Raw genomic sequence first — 23433 nt, 5'->3', positions numbered from 1 at the left:
GAGAAAGTAACGGGGAGGGCCCTGTTCCCAGGGGAGACATAGAAGGATGGAGTGGCAGATGATTTATCATCCTGTGAGAGAGGAGGCCTTCCTTTCAGAGGGAAGGTCAGGACTGACAGCTGTGGATTAATCGCACCCGGCAGCACCGTGTTCTCTGAAACAGGCAGCATGATTGAATGAGATGCACTCACAGGCAGTGAGTGGTCAAGACAGTAGGAGAACTGGATGTGTCGAGCGGCCACTGAGAGAACTGGGCCTTGAAATAGAACCGGTAAGGATTACAGAGGGCCTAACGCATTGCACAAGCGTGGACTCATCAAGTCACCAGCCCTATACGCATTAGGGCTAGGGCTATCTATGGTAGCAGCTTAATTTCTTCAGAAACTTGCTGTGCACAGAGTGAGGGGATGTCCCTGGAGGAAGGAATCAAGGGTGCTGGCAGGATGGGACAGATGCAATAAATGCTACAGATGCACGGTGAGGCGCGTGAGCAGGCACAGTCATCTTGCAGAGGAGGATAGGTGTGAGCAAAGGGGTGGGGGTTGAGGGGAAAGCAAGGGTGGAGGGGTGGGGCAGGTGGGGTCATCTCAGCTTGGTGGTCTGGGAAGCTTTAAAGGCCAGCTTAGCCTCCAAGCTCTAGCACGTCTCCAGGAGGGGCATCGCTGTGCTGTCTAAGGCATGGTTCTTTGGTGGCAGAGGTGGGAGGTGTGTGTGTGTGTGTGTGTGTGTGTGTGTGTGTGTGTGTGTGTGAGGGTGATTGTTGTGGAGTTTGGTGAGGACTAGATTAGCTCATTATTTTCTGTTTTCATCAGAAAATTACAATGGGCTGGAATCAAACAACAATAATGGCTTGGAGGGGACAGAAGCAGCAGTCATGGAGCTGGTGGAGTCTGTCCTTGGGGGTTAGAGTTTTGAGGCAATGTGTGGAAGCCCTCTGAGTCCAACGTCTGCCTTCATTCCCTTCACCAATGGCTCAGAGCGCACTGTCAACTAGTGCCAGATGGATGTCTCATTTAAAACTAGCTCCTTGTAGCAGACTGTGACGCCGTTTGCTTCTGTGGCTTGCAGAAGCCAGGCAGGAGTGTTTATCTTTACCCTGGTCCTTTGGGTTGAGCCCTTTGACCAGATCCCCAGGAAGGCTTACACATCAGCCCATACTTGGCTCCCTGTAATCTCTTGTTGCTTCTGACTCAGAGCCTTTGGAGTTTCTGCTTTCATCTACTGCCCTCTCTGTGTTCCCTTTGACATATTACAAAGCCGCCCACAATCAGACATTAAAGAGGGCATAGTGCAGCATCCCTTTTGGGCTGCGTGCCCACCTGTAAGACAGACAGACATCTCAGAGCTGAGGATGCTTCAAGTTTCACTTTCCTCAGAGAAAGGTAGGGGGAAGGGAAGACACTGGATATTTCAAATGAGAGAAGGGGCAGAGAGACTTAGAAGACAAAGGAAGCTACAAGGCCCCCTGCCAGTTCTCCTGGGATTGAGTGACTGGGTTAGAGTCCCAGTGTGGATAGGACAGGCCTGCAGAAGGACTGGCTGGCCTGAGGACAGATTTTATTGATGAGTTTAGGAGTAAGAACTCGGACTGTTAGTTATTGGTTTCTGCATCTCAAGTCTATTCATATACACCCCCTGTTTAATCCCTTTAGCTGTTTTGTTGTCAAGAATTGAGAAAGAGAGTCTCTCCTACTGAAGGCTAAGGCGAGGGCAGAGGCCAAAGGCAAGGTCAGCTCCACTTCTCCAGACTCCACCCAGTCACCTCCAGTCTAGATCAGCTGCCCTCATCTAGCTGACGCACAGCCTGGCTGGTTTGTAGCTGGGCAAAGCTACTTTGTTCATTTGGTTTTTATTAAGAAAGATACTCTCCAGTTTAAGGAAAGGTGTTTGAGACAGTTCTACCACTGCCTGGGGTTGTCACCGTTTCCACAACTGAGAATTACAAAGCCATCATAATTCAAAGCACTGCTGGCTGGGTAATTCACTTCATTAACGGTGCTGGCTGAATAAAACACACAGCAAATTAGAAATAAACAAATGCTTGGGAGTGCGATAATACATTCAAATAGCACAGGAAGTGCTGTTAGAGAAAGAATGAGAACGGGGAAAGAAAGTAGTGGGGAAAGAAATTATATTGGGACTCTGAGATTTTGTTTTATCAAATGTATTGTTGTTGTTGTTATTATTTGTGTGTGTGTGTGTGTGTGTGTGTGTGTGTGTGTGTGTGTGTGTGTGTGTGTGTGTACACACTGTGAAGGTCAGACAACTTATGGGAATCCATTCTCTTTCCACCATATAGTTCCAAGAATTGAGATCGGGTCACCAGGCCTGGAGCTATCTTGATGGCCCTCAGAGAGATTTTGTGAGCCCAGGGGTAACCCACACCCAGTACTTTTAGAAAGCACCTTTGAGAAACTGTGTAGTTAGTCGTGACTTTATCTTACTTATCTCTTCACTTTTGTGCCCTGTTCTCTCTCACCTCTCTCACCCAGTGTATAAAGAATTCCAGTTTATCTTGCCCTAGGAAAGATCTGAAGCCACCTTGCTTGGCTCCTTGCTGGTGGACCCAGGCCAAGTTAAACACTGTGTCCATGACCTTCACTGTGTTCAAGAGTCAGGACACTGTGCCTGTGTCCACAATATTTGTTTTTTTAGAGTCAGTTAATAATATTCATGTGTCTATGAGGCTCATTATGTACAAGAGTCCATCTTCTGGTCCTGATGCTGTTGTTTGGGTTACTTATGTACCACCACTGATGTTCAGAGTTCATGAAAGCAAACATGTGGGGCTCCCATATCAGAACTATTATAACAGTGAGAGGCCAGATCTACCTCTGTTCTTTATGGAGAAAACATTAATTTCCTGTGCTTCTAAGCTTCTTACCCAAGACAGAGCTTAAAAGAAAAAAAAAAAGATTGTTTACATACAGTGATTAAAACTGCTCAATAGCTTATTCATTATAATTACTAACCTGAAATACAAAAAAAGAAAAGAAAGAAAGAAAGAAATACAATGCTTTCAGTTTGACTTTATAGTTATTTTTAAAAAAATTTTAGATCCATCAGAAGTGAAAATACCAATTTCCTTTCCCAGGGACAAACTTAATAATGGAATAAAAATCAGGCTTTATTTGGATATACACCTTATCAATTAAATCTGACTTTTATTAAAAGTATCTTACATACTTTGATTTTAAATCAATTTTTCCCATCTCTTTTAAGAAACACCATATATCTGGATAAGAAGTCCCTGCAGCTGATGGAAAAATGCAAAAACCTGCACGATGGTTTGAACTCTTTATCTAACAAAACGAGAAGGTAGGTTCCACTCTCTACGTTTAATTTTAAGTAAGCGTTTTGTACTCAATGCGTCCCAGGGCATATTTGAAATCATTAGGAAAATAAGCCTGGGCTTACTGCAGGCTTGATGTTGGCTCTGAGAATGACCCCCAGTGGGGAGAAAGGAGCAGCGACAAACAGTGCAGAGCAAGGTCGTGCTCTGGCTGTAGTGCTCAGCTCAGCTGTCTTGGATCCACATTTACGATGCACTGTGTGTTCTGGCTGAACGTTAAAGCCTCCACCCCCATCTTGAGAAGTTGATGTGTGTTGAAGGCATTATCCTAGGAAGATGCTCCCTTGCACACAACTTTGCTTAATATCTTCAGGTTGATGGTTTACGTCTGGCACCAGCTGAGGCTCACCCATCATTCACTGACTGGAGCTTACAGTTTCGTATTTTTCAATAATCTACTACATCTCTTTCTTCAAAGCGACAGGAAGGCAAGCCAAGATCTCTACGCCTATGCAAGGAAGAGGCATTGGCAGCCAGAGATTCTGGTTCCTGGGGCACTGCTTGGGTCATAGCTGGAAAGGCTAGCGTGGTACACCAAGGCTCTGCGTGTGAGACGTGGAGTTGTGTTGTTTTGGGTATCTCCCTGAAGGAGGCTGGGCATGCATTTCTAGTGGTAGGGGCTTGTTTAACACATACAGAGCCCTAGGTTCAGTCCCAGGCCTGAAAAAAGAAAAATGGAAAAAAAAAAAAAAGAGGAGGGAGGAGAGAGAGAGAATCTTCTGAAAGGAAGTGTTCTAGTTTCATTTTGCTGTGTGCTTGACTGAGAAAGGTAGAAAAGAGTAATAAACAAGAGACAGAGCTGATTTCCTCATCTATCAGGGGACACTGACCCATGCCCCCCTTTCCCTCTTGCTTTCCTTACATTCTTCATGCCAATCCCTCCCCCCGCCCCCCATCTTACCTTTCAACTGTAAAAATGGTGCTGGAGGAGGAAGGGTTGAGGAGACATTCTACTTTTTCCTTCTTGAGTGTGTGGGAGGCTGACTTGAGAAGAGAAGCCAAAGCATAGGCGGACTGGTCCAACCAGCTTTACAACTGTACCTTGGGACAAGTCAGTTTAGGACTTTTACTAAATATATTGAGCTCCCTCCCCGCGCGCCCCCCCCCCCAGGCTGCTTCCAGAATAAGATAGTGCTAAGTGTTCTCCAGCAGCCAACAGGCAGGTCCCCCTGGAGAATGCTCTGTAGGATGTGCACTTCCTTTATACAACAGGAAGCTGTTTTACAATGGAGTCGGCTGTGTTGACGACCTCATGCGCCTCCCACAGAAACCTCACTGACTGTTCTAGACTAGATCCACCACAGGAAGGCAGGACCCACATGGCGACCCTCAGTGTCCCATGACTCTTTCTGTTTTGTCTAAGTCTCCTGACCACTGAGATTCTTGAAATTATTGAAAAGCATAACAATGTTTGTGGGCCACGACTTGAGTTGGTCCGGTTGGACAGCCTAATCCTGTACAACAGATGGTCTACTGGGGACGTGCCTTCATTTTCTTCAGATCTAGATGGTTTGTGCTAAGCTTGCTGGAGAAATCTCCCGTACTGTGCGGCCTCCGTTGCCACACCCGATGCTCTGCACTCCCTTCTAGCCCTTTATAGCTCCCCAATGTTTGCCTGTCTTTGTTCGGAAAGGTAGGCCTACCCCGTCTTCTTCTGTAGACTGTTGGACCTTTCTCTATTTCCTTGTTGGCTTTGAATGCATGGGAGCATGCATAAGGAATCAAAAGGAGTGAAGGAGGAAGAGAACTGCTCTACATGCAACGCCATTCCAGGTTTTCAGGTTAACTACAACACATCATTGCCCAAAAGATGAATATGTCTTTGTGAGCTTGCTCTGACTGCCTACCATCTATCTATCTATCTATCTATCTATCTATCTATCTATCTATCATCTATCTATCCATCTATCCATCCACCAATCTTTCTATATATCAATCAACTATCATCCATCCATCTTCCGATCAATCATCTATCTATTTCTCTATCATCTATCTTTCTATCTCTTTCTTTGTCTCTCCTTTCCTCTCTCATTTCTCTCTCCCTCTCTCTTTCAGCTCAGTGATCTATTCTTGACAGTCCCTATAACCTGCCGTCACCTAGAGAACAGTCCTGTTGATGGATTGGAACACATGTACAAACCCTTGTCACCTTGTGAAGTCCACTCACTTGACCCAGAAGAGCTCATGCATTGTAGGTGGCACTTCACATCTGTTTTGATTCTGTCACAACTGTTGTCCTGTTTTTAGGCCCGTGGATGCTCTGAGGCTTTGGTCTAGCTTTTCCAGAGAGGCTTTTAGTTCCAAACTACTTGTAGCTCCCTTCACCTATCAGACACATGGCACCAAGAAACGTGAATGCTGGAGCTAGAAAACATCGCTTTTTGCTTCAGCATGCCCTTCAGAACTGTTTACTTACTCCCCCAAAATACATGTGAGCCTATAGTCCTTGCCTCTGACTGACTTTCTCACTGACGTTGTCCATGTTTCTTCCCTAAAGTCTTCAACAGAAGGATGATCAGTACCCACCTATCCTGGCAAAGTGCTGAGTCAGGATGGGGAATTTGCTAATGTTCTGACCTGAGGTGAGGGAACTGACGACTCTTGGTGTGCAGCGACAGAAAGATTAACTGCAGCATGCTAATGAGAATGCCCAGGCACATGCTCCCTTGTGCATTTTCTCAGCCTTGTCCTGTTGTTTGGGGTTTGATGGCAAGACCTTTCCTCAGCTGTTCTTCCAGGGCTTGCCTTCCCATTACACACACAATTTTCAAGTAGCTCATGTAATTAGCCTGCGCTAGTACTCTGTGCAGCAAAGGTCTAGAGAGAGCAGGCACTAATGGCCCACTGCTAGAAAAGTGTTATTCGTGCATGTTGGAGACTAATTTTTTTTTTCGGTTGTATTGTCTGTTGTCAGGAATTGTGTGTTCTACAACCAGGGGACAATTAGGAAACTTGCAGGGGACAATTGGGAAAGCCATTCAGTGTATGGTGATTTAAAAAAAAAAAGGCAATTTCATTTTCTTAGAAATAATTATTTAGTCTTATTTTTGTCATGGTCTGTTAAAGACTTAGCATTCTCTCTTTCATCAGGAGATTTGTCCCTTTCAGGTTGCTAAAATAGGATTTAGGAGCCAGTTACAGTGGGAGGGAAATAGCACTCTTTTTTTTTTTTTTCCCTGCCTAGTGTTGACTACATTTTTTAAACAAAAGAACAATTAAGCAATGGAACTAGGACAATCAGTAGAATGAGTCTTATGCTTGGCAATTTTTTCTCGATCTCTGCCCCACTGTCTGTCTGTCTGTCTGTCTGTCTGTCTGTCTGTCTGTCTGTCTCTCTCTCTCTCTCTCTCTCTCTCTCTCTCTGTCTCTCTGTCTGTCTGTCTGTCTGTCTGTCTCTCTCTCTCTCTCTCTCTCTCTCTCTCTCTCTCTCTGTGTGTGTGTGTGTGTGTGTGTGTGTTATAGGTACTTGTTAATGAGGCTGTGTGGACATGTACATGCATGTGTGTGCTCATCTGTGAAGGCCAGAGGTTGATGTTGTGTGTCTTGCCAATCACTCCCCATTTTCAGCCTGAGACTAGGTCTCTCGATGAGCCTGAGGAGCAGTTGTTGGCCAATTTGGCCGCCATGCTTCAGGGATGTATTTATTGCCTCCTCTCCCTGCAGCTGGGGTAGCTTTACCATTCTAATCATCACAGTACTTCTAGGCCTTGTCTCTGTTTGTGTTTCTATTGCTGCAATGACACACCATGACCAGAAGCAAGTTAGGGATGAAAGGATTTATTTGGCTTACACTTACATATCACTGTTTATCACTGAAGGAAGTCAGAACAGGAACTGAGCAAGCCATGAGGAGCAAGCCAGTAAGCAGCACCCCTCCATGGCCTCTGCATCATACTGCCTCCAGGTTTCTGCCCTGTTTAAGAACCCAGGACCACAGGGATGGTACCACTTACCTCTCCTGTCAATCACTAATTAAGAAAATGCTTTACCATCCTGCCTGAAGCCCATCTTATAGAAGTATTTTCTTAATTGAGGTTCTCTTCTCTCAGATGACTTTAGCTTGTGTCAAGATGCCATAAAAGTATCCAGCATAGGCCTCCTAAATTGTCTCTTCAAATGAAAAGATGTAGTCCTTTTAAGCAACAGCTTAATCTGAGGATGTAGTTTATTGATAGAGTGCTTGCCTAGCATGTAAAGAAGCTCTGGGTTGGAGACCAGTAGCACATAAAATTTGGAGTGGTGGAGTTGTAATCCCAGCCCTTGGGAGGCAGAAGAGGGACAATACAAAGTTCAAGATGCTCCTCAGCTCCACAGGAAGGTTTAGGCCTGGAGTAGAGACAGTGTCTCAAAGAACAAAACAGCAACAACAACAACAACAACAACAACAACAACAAAAACCAACCAAAAATCAAAAACACAAAAACCAACCAAACAAACATGTTAGAGAGATGACTAAGTGGTTAAGAGCACTGTTGCACTGTCTGCTCTTCCAGAAGGCCCTGGTTCAATCCCCAGTAAACACATGGTGACTCACAACTATGTGTAATTCTAGTCCGAGGGTATCCAACCTCCTCATCTGACCTTCAAGGACACATACAAGGAACATGGAAAAACATACAGAGGAAATACCCATATATACACAACAATAAAATAAAACATATTTTTAAAACCCAAGAAAAAGCCTAACAACAATCTTGTACAGCTTTTTGAATTCTTGAGCCTTTTATATTTTGTGTCTACTGAGAGGATCAGAGGTCTTCCTCAGAAGTAAGTAAAAGCCTCTGCCTCATAGCTTTCTGCAAAATCATTAAAGCATGAAAGGCCCACTCTGTATTCAGACAGTTTTCCAGGGTAAGGTACAATGCTCAGAATTATGATTCAGAACTTCTGTCCAGCACTGCTGGCTGGGCTGTGACTGCTCCAGAGACTACCCAGTCAGTATATAACGTACTGTTGTATGCCATTCCATTTTCAATTGTGATAGAATTTCCTGAAAGGTATCTTCCTTGTGGGGCAGCATAAAGGTGCTCCTTGAGCAGGTGTGGCATCGCAGGTGACATGTGAAACGGATTGAAGACTGGCCCTAAAACTTTGTCATTCTTTATTACCCTGGAGAGAACAGCATGACCTGAATTACCGTGTGACAAGGGATGGTGTAAATTACAGCAGATCAGCCAGAGTGTGAGCATCTCGCTTGACAGCCTGCTAACAAAGCAAGGGGTTCTAAATCTCAGGTGGTAGAAAGAACAATTTTTAGTCATACAAAAGATCTTTTGGTCCCAGAATGACAAATGATTCGTGTCCCTTCAACTTTAAAGTTGCTTTGGGAGGTGACATGCACACTTTTGCCTCTCTGTTCTTCTCTGGCCTTTAAAAGTGATCCTTCCAGAGGTCCTGAGTTCAATTCCCAGCAACCATATGGTGGTTCACAACCATCTGTAATGAGATCTGATGCCCTCTTGTGGACTGCAGGTGTACATGAAGGCAGAGCACTGTATTCATAATAATAAATAAATATTTAAAAAATAATAATAATAAAATAAAAATAAATAAAAGTGATCCTTCCTGGTCAGCTTTGAAGGACCCTGAGATGTAGCATGCCTTCTTGTCGTTGGTGAAGGGAACAAGAACAGAAAACAAGTGAAGACTAAAAAGCTTACCAATGGACAGAATATATAATCTATATATCTTAAGAGACTGGAGAGATGGCTCAGGGTTCAGGGTATATCCTGCTCCCTCAGACGGCCCAAATTTGGTTCCTGGTACCCGTGTTGGGTACTTATAATAGCCTGTCTCTCCAGTTCCAGAAGATCTAATGCAGATACACACAAAAAGGGATCCATACCTTACATTTCTCCCAGAAGCCAAAGCAAGGGCTACCTCTGCTGACATCAAGATTTACTTTGGGAGGCATCTGGCCTGGTATTGACATCTGTGACATCTTTTTGCACTTTCAACAAAACATGCTTCTCCACCCCTATTCATAGGGTGTTTAATGATGTCCTGCACACTAGCGAGCACAAGAACACGAACAATCACAACTCCAGAGTGTGAAACAATAGTTTCTTAAGTTCTTCGAACCCATACACAGTGTTTAGTTTCAGTATATTTGTTTATCTTTTGAAGAAATCTGATTCCCTAAGGTTAAAAAAAGGAAAAATGGGATTATAACTTACTCCAAATTGGTTGACCTAGTCAGGAATGGAAAATATAGGATTTCTTCCTCCCCTGTGTGTGTGTGTGTGTGTGTGTGTGTGTGTTTCTGATGTTGAAAGATCACAATCTCAAATTCTGTTATCATTGCTCTGTCACAGTTACTTGCTGTCGTTTTCACAGTGCAAACTGTATTGTTTTAGATATTTGCTTCAAAGGAAAATGGGAGCATTGACTTTCTAGTTAAGGTTCACTGTCTGTTCCCATCAGTTACTTTTAAAAAGCCTTCGGTGGGACGATTATGACAATAGAAATAGTCACGCTGAAAGTCACTAAGAAATCATTAGAATTACAAATGTTAGTTTTCAGGGCCTTCCACTGTATCACTTGTGTACTACTTGTGACAGTCAGACCTCCAAGATAATCATGAATGCCATCTTAGTGGTCTTGCCCAGTTCTCAGTACCTGCTGTTCCACGGAGCCAGCAGGCTATGCAGGATGGGATGGCTGACTCTCCAGGCTGTGATGACAGACTGTGGCCTCTGCCTTGCTTTCCTGTGGATTGTCTGATGTGGCAGAAGTTGGCTGCCATTCCATGAAGACTTGCTATGGTCCTCATGCAAGGACCTGCTACCTACTATCGAGGGCTCGCATTATCTCCTTAGCCATGTGGAGGAGATGCTTGGCAGCTGACTCTTCATCTCCAAACAATGCCTTGACTGCAACCTAATGAAAGATGATGTGTAGCCACTCAGCTAAACTCCTCACAAATTACTGACCTGTGCAATCATAGGGGCTTATTGTTTTATTTATTTATTTGTCTACTTACTTACTTTTAGGTTTTTGGAGACAGGCGTGTGTGTGTGTGTGTGTGTGTGTGTGTGTGTGTGTGTGTGTGTGTGTGTGTGTGTGTGGCCTTGGATGTCCTAGAACTAGCTGTAGCTCTGTAGGCCAGACTTGTCTGGAACTCACAGAGATCCACCTGCCTCTGCCTCCCGAGTGCTGGGACTGAAGGGGTGTGCCACCACCAACCCAGCTTTATTACTTCAAATCAGTAGGCTTTGAATTAATTGACCACATACACATAGACAACTAATCCATTATTCAATTCATAATGCTTTGCATCATCTTCATCATAATGACAATAGTCATTATGACTATAGTCACCAGCAGTAATAGGAACCACAACTTCCTATTTCGTAGCTCCATTATCTACCAGCTATTTTTGAGGCTGTGGTCATTCTCTGGGGTGGATTTTATTATTGCAAACCCACAAACATGACAAATGAGCTCCAAGTGCTTCCTTGGCTTGCAGAACATCAGGTAGTTACCGTGCCTAAGCCAGGATTTGTTTTTGTAGGTTTTGTTCTTAACATCTCTAAGGAACCATACATAGTGAGCAGGATTATAACTCACACATTTTATCAGAGAAAGGCATTTCATTTTATAATTTGAGACTACTCAGAAGCTGTCCCTGCCCTCAATCTCATTTCTAGCTTGTCTGCCCTGGCACTGTCTCAGGCTTATAATTCTACGATTATCCTCAGTCTTTTTCATGAAAGCACATTCAACCTGCCATTAAACTTTCATGGTCCCCACTGCATCACTTCCAGAAGCCAGAGACTTCATACCTCCACAACCACTATGGTCAGAGCCTCCTTAATCTCTCCCTTAATTATTCCCTCTTTTACCTCTTTCTCTCTTAGAGATTCTTAACAAACACAACAGAGAAATCTTATTTTGTAAGTCAGATTTAGTATCTTGGCTCCTAATATTTCCAGTTTCACTCAAAATAAAAGTCAGTGTTTTATTTCGCCTACAATAACCTTTTCATTACAGAACTTGTATATATAAAACATACATACATGTTATGTACCAGGTTTAACAGAACGAAGCTATAGTGTGCTAAGAAAAAGACTGGGCATAATCAGCTAATAATTAACATAATATGTGGTTGGGTTTTTAACATTAATGCTTGTGGATGATAATAAGTCACAAAAGGGAAATATATCTATATAGGAAGAATGTTTCTACCCATTGTTGCAATATACATAATATAAAAATGAAGCAGATTTTTATTTCTTAGTACACTATAGCCATTAGAATTCTTCATTAGATTAGACGATTGCCCCCAAGGCAAAGTTGTAAAGGAGAACAACAACAAAACAGCAAAAAGTAATAAAACACACAACAAACAAGTAAAATAGCAGCCGCAAATAAAACGAAATAATGCCATTCCGTTTGATGGAAGCAGAGATTGTCAAACTGAGAGTAAAGAGATAATACAACTTTCTAATGTCTACAAAAGACACACATAAAACAGGCTGAGAGTAGCAGATGATGTCATCCTAATAGCAACCACATGAGAGCTGCAACAGTTTTAGTGATATCACACAAACCTGACCTGTTTCTCGGAGACAAGATCTCCCAGTGCAGCTCCAGATAGCCACAGACTAGCAATCCTCTTGCCCCAGCCATCTGACTGCTGTGTTCACAACCATGTTCGCTGCAAAACAGTCTTTTAAAACAAAATAAGTTAATGAATAAAGACAAAGATTTCATAATGACTGAAAGACCAATCACTGTCAATTATATGATAATAATAAATATGCATCTAATAACAGATCTTTAAAGTACATGAAGCAAAGGTTGGGTGCATAGCTTGAGTAGAGAGCTTGCCTAGCACAGTGAGGGTCTATGTTGATATGTTACATTAAAAAAAATGACAGCAGAGAAAGGTAATTTAACCATTGTTGTGGGACCCTGTTGTTAAGGTCAAAATATGGCATTACTGCATACCCTGGCCCCAGCATGGTGCAAAAATGAGACGGTTTTTGTCAGCAAGGGTTCTTCTTCTTGGCCTGATCTGGGGAGCCCAAATCCCCACATCCTCAACCTGAATAATGTCATATAGTCCTTGGGAAAAAAACAGCTTCAACTCCCTTCTCCCAGTAAAACTGTTCAGCAAGAACCTGGGGATTCCTGGAAATACCCCATCCTATGCCAATGAGACCTCAGCTTTCAACAAATGACCTTTAACCTTACCTGGAGTTCTTCCTCCACCCATAGGATTAATAAGAACTGTGTTCTCCCGCTTATGATAGGGCTGTATCATTGCATGTTAAGTCAAGTATCCCAGGCATCCCTAGACTCAGTGAATCAAACACATTCATCCCTGAAACCCCTCCCACTGTCCAAGGTTTATAATGTCCGTGCTGATTCACAACGTAAACGCTCTCTCACTCCATTCTTCCACTATGGCCATCTGAGACTGGTCATTTATTCTGGGGAAGGATAGGCTCCCCTCCTCCTATCCAGAATTTGCCACTGGACCCTCAGGGCTTGGCTCCCAGCCCAGCAGCCATAGCTGCCTCAGTCACTGCTGAATAGGAGATAAGCCGCTGACCACCAACTAGGCAGTGTCCCGAGGAGCATTCCAGCCAGGAACAGACAAGGCATGGCAGCTAAACCAAAGGGCTGTAACACTGTGGTACCATCAGTGATTTGGAACGGCAGAGTTCCAATTGCCACCCTGCTCTACTCTCTTTCCCTATCATCTTGTTTGTTTGCCTTCAAATTACTTAGCACACAGAAAACCTTAAACATTATACTAATCCGTGTGCCAACTCAATTTACTGCAGTCATCTCCTATTACAATACAAATATTATGAGAACATAAATTTTTATGTTTAGTTTCCTGTACTATTGATGCTCAGAACAGTGACTAATCCACAGCAAATGCCCAGTAAATATTTATCCAATAAATATTTGAAAATAAAATGATAGCCAGGCACAGCGGAGCACACCTGTGATCTCATGTTTCAGATGTTTCTGAAGGAGGAACTTTTCAGATAGTGAAGACTGTACTTTGTTTTCTTCAGTGAGGTCCTAATTTATTTTTACATTGTATCAAAAGTTTCCATTGAAGCAAAATTCAGTTATTCCCAAGTAATGGTGAGAAATACCAGGGTGAGTAGGCTTGCATTGGTCTTATGTTGCCTTTGCTGTCCATCCAGGGGTAGTTTCTGTTATTCTGCCTTTTATGGGGCTCCTGGGGGTGGCTTCATCTGACTGACTGCATTAGTTGGAAATGTCTAGTTATGGTCAGCCAAGGAATAAATAACAAAAAGCATAGACCATAGGAGGTCTTCTAGAATACATTACTCTGAGTCTCTCTGTAGGCTGTGGGAGGCATGATGACATCTTCTATCATGGACCTCAGTTTCTGACAAGTGGCGCTATGTTGGGTAGATTTTTTGTTTGTTTGTTTGTTTGTTTTGTTGTTGTGTTAACACAATATGGGAAAGTGTCTCCATCAAATTTGCCTATAGGCAACCCCATGGGACATTTTCTAGATAAATGGCTGGTGTGATTGGTATGGGAAGACCCAGTTCATTATGGACAGTGACCAAGGGGAAAGGGCCAGGGCAGGTTGTCCTGGGTGCTTCACAAAAACAGGCTGAGCAAGTTCCAGGGAGCAAGCTAGCCAGCAGCGGTCCACCGTGGCTTCGCTTCAGTTCTCACCTCCAGGCTCCTGCCTTGACTCCTGCTCTGACTTTGCTCCATGATGGACTATAAACTGCACACTGAAATAAACCCTTCACTCTCAGAGTTACTTTTGAACGTGGTGTTTATCACAAAGTAAGTCAGGACCTCTTCAGAAAGAGCCACTGTAGCTCTTTGTGACGACCCTATGCGTGTGGGATGGTAACAGCTTTCCAGAACTACCTCTTGCCTAGGCCTACTGTACATCACCCATTACTATAGCCTTCATTACACCCTTCCAACCCAGAAAAGAGATGGAACATTCCTTCCCAGTTTGCTAAGGTTAGTCACAGCTTGTTGCGTTTCCTCCCATGTATCTACATGGTAAATAAAGATATCCCTAAATTTTTAATTCCCTATGACAAAGAAAAACACTCTTTCATCAGAAAAATAAATCAATGTCAGATGTTTTCAAACTTCATCTGGTCTGCGAACAAGTACTTGTAGGAGCTAAGCTCTAAAGGTGCTCAACATTATTTACTTAGTTTGTCAGAGAGATGTTAAGTGTTAACAGAGAGAATAAAAGTTTGAGATGCATTCCTTCCATGCCACTTGACAACACCCACAGCATTCCAATTGAAAGTGGGTACCATATAGAGTTGAGAACCAATGGAAAGTCTTTCCGTGTGGATAAAGTAGGAGTGCTTTTTCATGACTCCTCTCGCTCAGGGGCCACATGCTTCTTTTCACTTAGCCTCCGTGTGCTCATCAGCCATGCTTTTAAAAAGCATTCCTCAGTAGAGAGGATTAGAACGGACTAAAAGAATCTTACAACACTGTATTAATTTATAAGATTTATTTCTGCATTTGTTTATTAATTTGTATGTGTATGTATGTGCTTATGTGCATGCTTCAGGAAGTGTTCATACAGAGGCCAGAAGTCAACATTAAGTATTATCCACAATCACCCTCTACTTTATTATTATTATTATTTTTAGACAGAGTCTTTCACGCACACTGTAGCTCACTGATTCAGCTAGGCAGGGATCCTCCGATCTCTACCTCACCACCATTGTGATTGTGGTGCGTGCTGCCACGCCCGGCTTCTGTACAGACTCTAGAGATCAAACATAGGTCCTCATGCTTGGTTAGCAGGCAATGAACAGACTAGTCACATCTCCAGCCCCACGGGTCTTATTTCCTGCAGAACTGAGCTCTGGTAATGGCTGCAAACGATTCTGAGCATGATAGTACTGAGCTGTTCCTACCAGTTTCAATGGGCAGGGTAGGTTAGCCTGCCTCATGAAGAGCTACTATAAGAAATTAAATGGCTGTCCCAGATGACTGAATGGAACTAATAAATGAATATCCCCAGGATAACTTCAAGGCATCTAATAAGTGCCCAATAAATATTTAATGTGTAAATTAATTACCCATAATTAGAGCATTTTAGAAAGCCCAATTTTATCTTAATTGACATAAGACTAGTCACAACATGTGGATATTCATCTTCAAAGAGAAGTTTCTTGAAAAATACTGAGACATTTAATATGATATTTACTTAATATCATATACTATGTTATTTATAGAGTGTCACATTTTGAGTATTATTAATGATGACTTAAGTAGACAGTATTTATTCTATTGAAATAACTTGCTGCATTATTTAGCGTGATTTACTGTGTGTCTTGGGACCAGAAAATGTTTCTGATGAGATTAATTTTCAGTTTCATTATAAAAGTAGATGAGATACGACATGATATATTAGAAAGAGAGCTGGAATGTAAATCCAAAGACATGAGCTTAATTCTTAGTGCAGCCACTCACAATGCAATATTGAGCAAGCTGTTTACCTCCACGGACATTTTAGCTTTATCTTCTGTAAAAATGGAAACCACAGAGCTGCATCTCAAGACTTTAGTGTCGCCTTTGCACTTTCTAAACTAAAACCAACTATAACGCCATAGAGAGTTTCATGCAGCTACTCTATCAGCAAAGTGAGATGCACTGTGATTGGCATCTTTCCATATTAAGTTTAATTGGAGCCAGCTCCAATTTAACAGTAGATGTGCATCACAAAAACCAAACATGTTTTGAACACTGTTGTAGTTAGGATTGCTGTGAAGAGACATCATGACCACATCAACTCTTACAAAGGGAAACATTTAATTGAGGTTGGCTTACAGTTCCGGAGGTTTAGTCCGTTACCATCATGGCAGGAAGCATGGTGTCGTGCAGGCAGACATGGTGCTGGAGAAGGAGCTGAGAGTTCTACATCCAAATCCTCAGGCAGCAGGAAGAGAGAGTGGTCCTGGGGCTGTTTTGAGCATATAAAACTTTAAAGCTCACCCCAGTGACACACTTCCCCCAACGATGCACATTTCTGACATATCTTTGTTTTAGCAATAAGTGGCAAATTTAATGTTACATACTAAACTTGATATGGAGGCAGTAATGATTTAAAATGGCTCAAAAATAATTTTTTCTTTCTTTCTAAGTAAAACCAAGTGAAAATATAGTTAACTCAAAAGAATTTACACTGTATCTTAGTGGACACCAAATCACCTTTAATATCCCAGAGTAATGATTGCCATTGGGATCTCTTTTTAAAAAAAGATTTATTTATGTATTTATTTATCTATTTATACAATACTCTGCTTGCATGTGAGCCAGCAGGCCAGAAGAGGGCATTAGATCTCATTATAGATGGTTGTGAACCACCATGTGGTTGCTGGAATTGAACTCAGAATCTTTGGTAGAACAGGCAGTGCTCTTAACCTCTGAGCCATCTCTCCAGCCCACCATTGGGATCTTCTAAGGTAGTTTTGTTTAATTGAATCTCTGGGCAACTCTGAATCAGTTTGCTTGATGAATCAGGTGTAGCCACACCTGGCGTCCTTGGCATAGCTCTCTCTGTAAGGCTGGAACTAAAATGGAGAGTGAGTGTGTGTGAGTTAGGCTAGTGTTACACAATTGGGAGAAAGTGTAAGAACTAAAGTAGACATGGGCACAGGGTGCAGAAGGCAGCCCCCTCCTTCACATTTGCAAATTCCTGTGGCATATACACTCCTATACTGGCCAAATTCAAGAAAGCGGTGGCTTAACAACCTGTTCACAGGATTCCTAAGAGTTAAACAAGCTCATAGGAGCTAGCTTCAGTTAGTGAGAGAATATGCAGGAGTGGAAAAGAGGATTCCCATATTCACCCTGAACTAGCAACCAGGGCCAAGAAAGATTACTTCATAGCAAGTCCAAATGCAGGCCAAACTGATAGAGGAGTCACGAGCTGAATGGGGAATGTCCCTCACAGGCTTATGTATTTAAACATTTGGTCCCTGGCTGTGTCACCGCTTGTAGGAAGTTTTGGATCCTTTGGGACATGGGCCCTGGTTAGCAGATGCCTCTAGGTTGGCTTTGGAGGTTATGTTTTGGCTTCCTTCCTATGTCTTCTCTGCTTCTGGGTTTGCTGAGGGCTGCAGAGGCAGCTCTAACACATGCTTCTGCTGACCTGAATGGCCTTTATGTCCTTTGTGGCACAACGGAGTAATTCTCTCCGGAACCATAAGCCCAAGCAAGCCCTTCCTCCCTTAAGTGGTTTCCGTCAGGTATTCTAGTACATTGAAAAGGAATTTACTATATTCTCCAGTTGCTAGAGGTTAGAGCCCTACTGCATAGCAGCAGAAACCATCCCTCCATTTCCTGTGTGACGAGCTGAGCAAATCCTACAGTGGTGACTTGGAGTTCCAAAAGGAGGTTAAATTTAGTCAACACCGGAGTGACTTATGGATTGGACAAGTCGGTGTGAGTCAGCACTAGGGGAGTTTTTAAGTAGAACCCACAAAGCATAACATCAGGCAATGATGCTTTAGCTTCCTCAGAGTAGCTGGTGGCCTCGTCACATTTTACATGTGTGTCCCTAAGGCATAGTGACACTCTGAGTACCTTAAGAAATGTGTTTAAATACAAATGTTATAAATTTGATTTGAGAAGGGTCATTAAGAAACATTGCTCAAAGTCTTCCAAAGGTTCATGAGAACTAGCACTAGTTGTTTGGGGGAACTCTAAAAATATTATTTAAAATATATTCCAAGTTATAATAAAATTCCAAATTTTAGATATTTGATCCAAACCAAGGGTGGGATAGAATACTGTTTGTTGCTATGTATTGTCATCATAGAAAAATACAGTTCTTAAAATTTTTACTTTATTGTTGTGCATATGATATTTAGGGACATGTATAGACGCACAGGTCGTGGCATGCATTTGGAGGTCAGAGAACAACTTTGTGGAATCAGTTTCCTCCTGCCACCTTATATGTATTCTGGGGACCAAACTCAGGCCACCAGGCTTGTAAGACAAGTGTCTTTACCCACTCTCCAGATATCTTGAAATATAATTTTAGTGTAATTATGATCACTTTAAACATTTTTAAGGAATAAATAATGTTATATATGCCCCAACTTAAGTGTATGATTTAAAGGGTCTTTGTACCCACAGCCACCATGACTCTAATGAAGGTTTGGAAACTGTCAATAACCTGCAGTTTTCTGGGCCATTTTTGCAATCCATCCATCTCTTCCATGGCTTCTCTACCTCTGCATGACAATCTTATCCCCAGGCAACCCCGTCCTAGGTGACTTGCCTGTATGCCTTGTCATTCTGGTGAAGTTTGCATGTTTCCGATGTAATTTGTGCTGTGGGTTCTTCTCTGTATCTGGCATCTTTCCTTTGTTATAATTATTCTGAGGTTTGTCTATATTGCTGCCATAACAATAGTTCATTCCTTTGTACTGCTGAATAAAAGCAATGTATTCCATTAAGATGCATACAATTTTCTGTAGCCTCTTTGGATTGCATTGGGTTGTTTTCAGTCTTTTTGTCTGGTACAAATAATGTTGATTTCGTCAATTGTGTTTGGGTCTCTGTGTGAATGTGTTTGCATCTCTCTTGACTATTAAACAGGGTTTATGATGATAGCAGGGTTCTCATGATATGTATATGCTTAACTTTTGAAGGAACTGCAAAACAGCTTACTAAAGTAACTGTCTATTTTATATTCCCATAATAAACATGAATGCTCTGGTTGCTCTGTGCTCACCAGACTGTATAAGATCCTGGTGGATGTGTATGCAAACTTTATATGGTCATTTTGTTGATGTGTTGTGGCATAGTATTGTGGCTTGACATTAATTTTACTTTCCTAATAACCAACTGCTGAATATTTTTCCATGTTTTGTTTTGTTGCCACCTATCATCTTTGGCATTGTCAGTCCAAATCTTTTCTACATTTTTTATGGGCTTATTTGTCTCATCATGAGTTTAGAGAGTTCACTATATATCCTGGTTCCTGTGTGTGTTGTATGCTTATTTTCTCCAACCTATGCCTTTAAATTTTTCCTTTGTCATGGTTTCCAAATATAATATTTTTATTTGATATTTAATTTATAGATTCCTGGTTTAGTGTACATACAATGGACAACATGTATAAAACCGAGTACCTGGGTCTGGGGAGATGACTTGGTCAGAAAAGTGCTTGCTCAGGCAGCCCAAAAACATTAGTCCACATACGAGCACACACACATTAAAAAGGTAGATGTGGCCATCTGAACCTGTAACTGCAGTGCTGAGGAAGGAGACTGCTGGGCCTTGCTCGTCAGTCAGTCTTGCAGTCTACACACACTCATAGTCAAGCACAGCTGTCCACACATGTGCACATATGCATACCACATACATGCACATGCATGCACAAACATAGCACATATACACAACCACACACACACACACACACACACACACACACACACACACAGGCGTGTGCACCCACATGCACACACAGAAGTACCACCAAGAATTTTTTTTTTTACGAACTCTTATATTTATATTAGTAAACCATTTTGAATTAGCATTTGCATATTGGGCAAGCTGAGAGCTAATGCTTTGTTGTTGGCACAGCTCTCCACTTGCTAGAGCAACCACTGGTGAAAAGATTATTTTTTTTCCCTTGGCATTACCCTCACTTCTTTAGGTCTCCCGTTCTTTCAGTAGTTGATTTTCTGTGTGGACCGAAATAAGACACAGCCTGGTCCCTGGGATGATGTAGTGCATCCTGAATTTCCTTACGGTCACTCAGCTTTGCTGTTGGTTTTCTGATTCTGCCAGCTATGCGTGGCCTTTCAGTTTCTATATGAACGTCAGACCCACTGTTTTAAAAACTTTGGAAACAGGGTCTTAAGCTGTACCCGTGACTACCCCCCAGATATGTTGTATAATCCAGAATGGACTCAGACTTGGGGGTGCTATAATTAGTTCCTTAATTTATTTTAAAAAAAAATAAGACACTGATGTGATTTTTACTTAATTTCACTAAATATGTAAATAAAATTTAAAAATTGGCAATCGAGTTTTCTGAACATGGGGTGTGACTCCATTTACTTAGCTCTTTAATTTCTCTTTACAACATCTTGTACTTTTCAGTGCACAAGCTCTGTACAATTTTGATCAGATTTATTCCCTCATATTTCCCATGTCTTTTAATGTTCATCTACATAGGAATATTACCACGCCTAGTCCCAATTATTGCAGGTCACTGCACAGTAAAAGTTAATATTATTAATTTTACTTCCAGTTATAGCTTCCAATGTAGTTGATTAAGTGTTGATGGTATCTTTCCGATTTGCTAAGTTACTCCTTTTATCAGCTTTTCTGTAGATCCAGTGGATGACCATGTCATCTCTGAGTGGAGATGGCTTAATGTCTTTTTTTCAAGGCAAGATGTTCTTGCGTTTTCCTCTTGCCTTATTGTCTGCTTGGCCCTCCAGGCAGCTGGAGAGAGTGGCACTTTCCCACTTGTCCTTCAACCTTGGGAACTCTAACCATGAACTATGACCTCGGACACAGATTTTTGGGAGCGCTCATCACTGAAGTACAGAAATTCCTTTTGTTTTTAAAAAATATTGTTGACATTTTTAAGATGATTGAATGTTAGGCTGGGCTCAATCCTGTTTTTATTTTCATGTGTTAAAACTGTGACCAGATTCCTCTTCACTATTACATTAATGTAGTGAGTTGTGTTGGTTGCTATTCTCATAACCAACCTTGCATTCCTGATATATACCCCAACTTGTTCATAGAACATTACTTTTTCTGTGTAGCACTGGATCTAATTCAACAAGCCTTTGTTTAACATTTTTGTACTTGTACCTTTTAAAAGGATATTTGCATACTTTAAAAAATATTTTTGTTTGGACTTGGGGATCGATCAGGACAACACTGTTTTTTATTTACATTTTTTATTATATTTCTTTTTAAACATATATATTTGTATTATTATACATAAATAAAATAATCTACATACATCAGGAAGAGCCAGGAAACAATCAGGTATTATATAAATGTTATATAGATAGTGATTTGACTATTTGTATTCGGCAAACTTGAAGTAAACATCTTTCCTATCTTAGTGAGTCTAAAATTCTGAATAAAAATCAATATCTATCATATCTCATCTCTATTAACCTAAAACATCTATCTAGACCTAAAAACATCTTAACCCCTAACCAACTAAGCTTAATTGTAAGACAAAACTATCTGGGCTTCAGTCCCATCAGAGACTTGAGGAGGAATAAAACTTAATTACCTGAGTGAACCGGAAGTGCAGGTTAGCAGCTTCCAAAATGTAAGAATGATAGAGACAGTTTACTGCCTGAACAGTCGCCTAAAACTCTCTACAAAGCTGGAGCATCATCTTTGGCTTTCAGGCCCAATGTAACAGACATATTTGTGAGGCAGGAACTATTGAGGACTGCATCCAAGCTAGGGCAACATTGTTTTTATAGAGTAGGTTGGGAGATACTAGCCCCTCAAGTTTCTTGGGTTTTGTATTTGTAGTCCTAAAATGTTTGATAAAATCAACAAGGCCATTTATGTACATGTTTTCTTTTCAGATATTATTTTCATTGCAGTTTGAAAATAGCAGTGGTACTATTTATCAACTATTTGTACTTGGGTGGGTTTTGGTAGTTTTACCTTTCAGTAAGCTCATCCATTGCATTTAAGACTGCCTAATTGATGTTGATACATTGTCATGTCGTCAGGACGGTTGCTCGTCTATATCTTCTCACTTTCCTTGGCCAGGGTAGCAACAGGTTTATAAGCTTCATTTCTGATCTTACCCTATTTTCATGATAGTCTTTGTTCCTTAATATTGATTTTGTATATTTGTATTTCTTGTTTGGGCTGTACTGTAACAATAGCCAGTCAAGCTTAGTTTTAATTATCTCCACTGTGGAAGTCATTCGACTGTTTCTTTTACGCATTTCCTGTCTGTATGATGTTGGTTTCTTACAGAAAACATATACTATACTGCTTTTAAAGCATTCAGTCCAGCATTCTCTGCCTTTGGATGGGTGTATCTAGGTGATTTGCATTTAATGTTATTGTTCGTATATCTGTGTCTACTCTACCCTCTTGCGATTTCCTCTCTATTTGCCTGTTCTCTGCTTCTTTTTATCTGCTTCCTCTTGCTTTGAGTATTTTCATGACTACATTTGTGAGGCTTTCTTTGTATTTTAGATAGAGCAGACAACTCTCTTCCTACTGTAGTCTACTTTCAAATATTGTTTACATTTTCTGTTCCTGCTACTACCCCTCCACACTTGCCGTCTCGTCTTTGTATCATAATTGCGATCATATTTATTTTACAGATGCTATAACAGTTTCCATCTATTATTACTATCTTTACTGTAAACTGTCAATCTTTTTTTTTTAATTTAAAAATAATGTGTGTTAGAGGAGGGCAGTGTGCACATGCCTGAGGACAGAGGTCAGTGTTAGATAGCATCTTTGGGAAGGCCTCTCAGTATCTCTCTCTGATAGGCTGGATTGGCTGGTCAGCAAGCCAGAGGGATCCTCCTGTGTGTACCTTCCTGCCAGAATTACAGACACATGTGCCATCTTGTCATTTTTACCTAGGTTCTGGGAATCAGACTCTGGCCCTTATGCTTGTCAGACAAGCTCTTTACTGACTGAGTCATCTCTCTCAACCCCAGATTCCTTTTAAAGAAACATAGCAGAGTAAGGAAAAGGTACCTGTGTGTGTTTACATAGTCTGTTTCTGGAGCTCTTCGTTACGTTTTTGTCAACTCAGACCCCAATTTTCTCTTCCTGCTGTTCACTGCTGACAAAGTCCTTGTTTTACCTTCATTTTTGAATGGTTTTTTGAGGACAGAACTCTAGAACGAGCGTCGCCCACCCCCGTTCTGCCATTTATGTCTCTAGTCAACGGCCTTTCAGTTAGAGACGTGATTGTCTCTAACAAGAATCACGTGTGCTATTGTTTCTTCGTACATACTGTGTTGTATTTCATTCTCACATTGACATTTTCTTCATGTTTCTTATCCTTTGTGTTTGTTGGAGATCTTAGGTCTGTAGATTTACAGTTTTCA

At 41.5% G+C, this 23433-nt stretch overlaps 1 protein-coding gene across 1 annotated transcript in view; it reads left to right on the top strand.

Moving 5' to 3' along the window:
• The window catches only part of ST8SIA6 (ST8 alpha-N-acetyl-neuraminide alpha-2,8-sialyltransferase 6), a 149380-nt gene that overhangs the window by 77730 nt on the left and 48217 nt on the right, over nt 1–23433 (top strand). The window contains exon 5 of the mRNA XM_084781441.1: nt 3223–3318. Coding sequence (XP_084637567.1) covers nt 3223–3318 — 96 coding nt within the window. The remainder of the gene's footprint in view (nt 1–3222; nt 3319–23433) is intronic.

Source organism: Acomys minous (assembly GCF_964271855.1).
Source record: "Acomys minous genome assembly, chromosome: 5".
NCBI classification, from domain to species: Eukaryota; Metazoa; Chordata; class Mammalia; order Rodentia; family Muridae; genus Acomys; species Acomys minous.
Note: the sequence above shows the minus strand (reverse complement) of the source record. Positions and strands in the feature narration are given on the sequence as shown.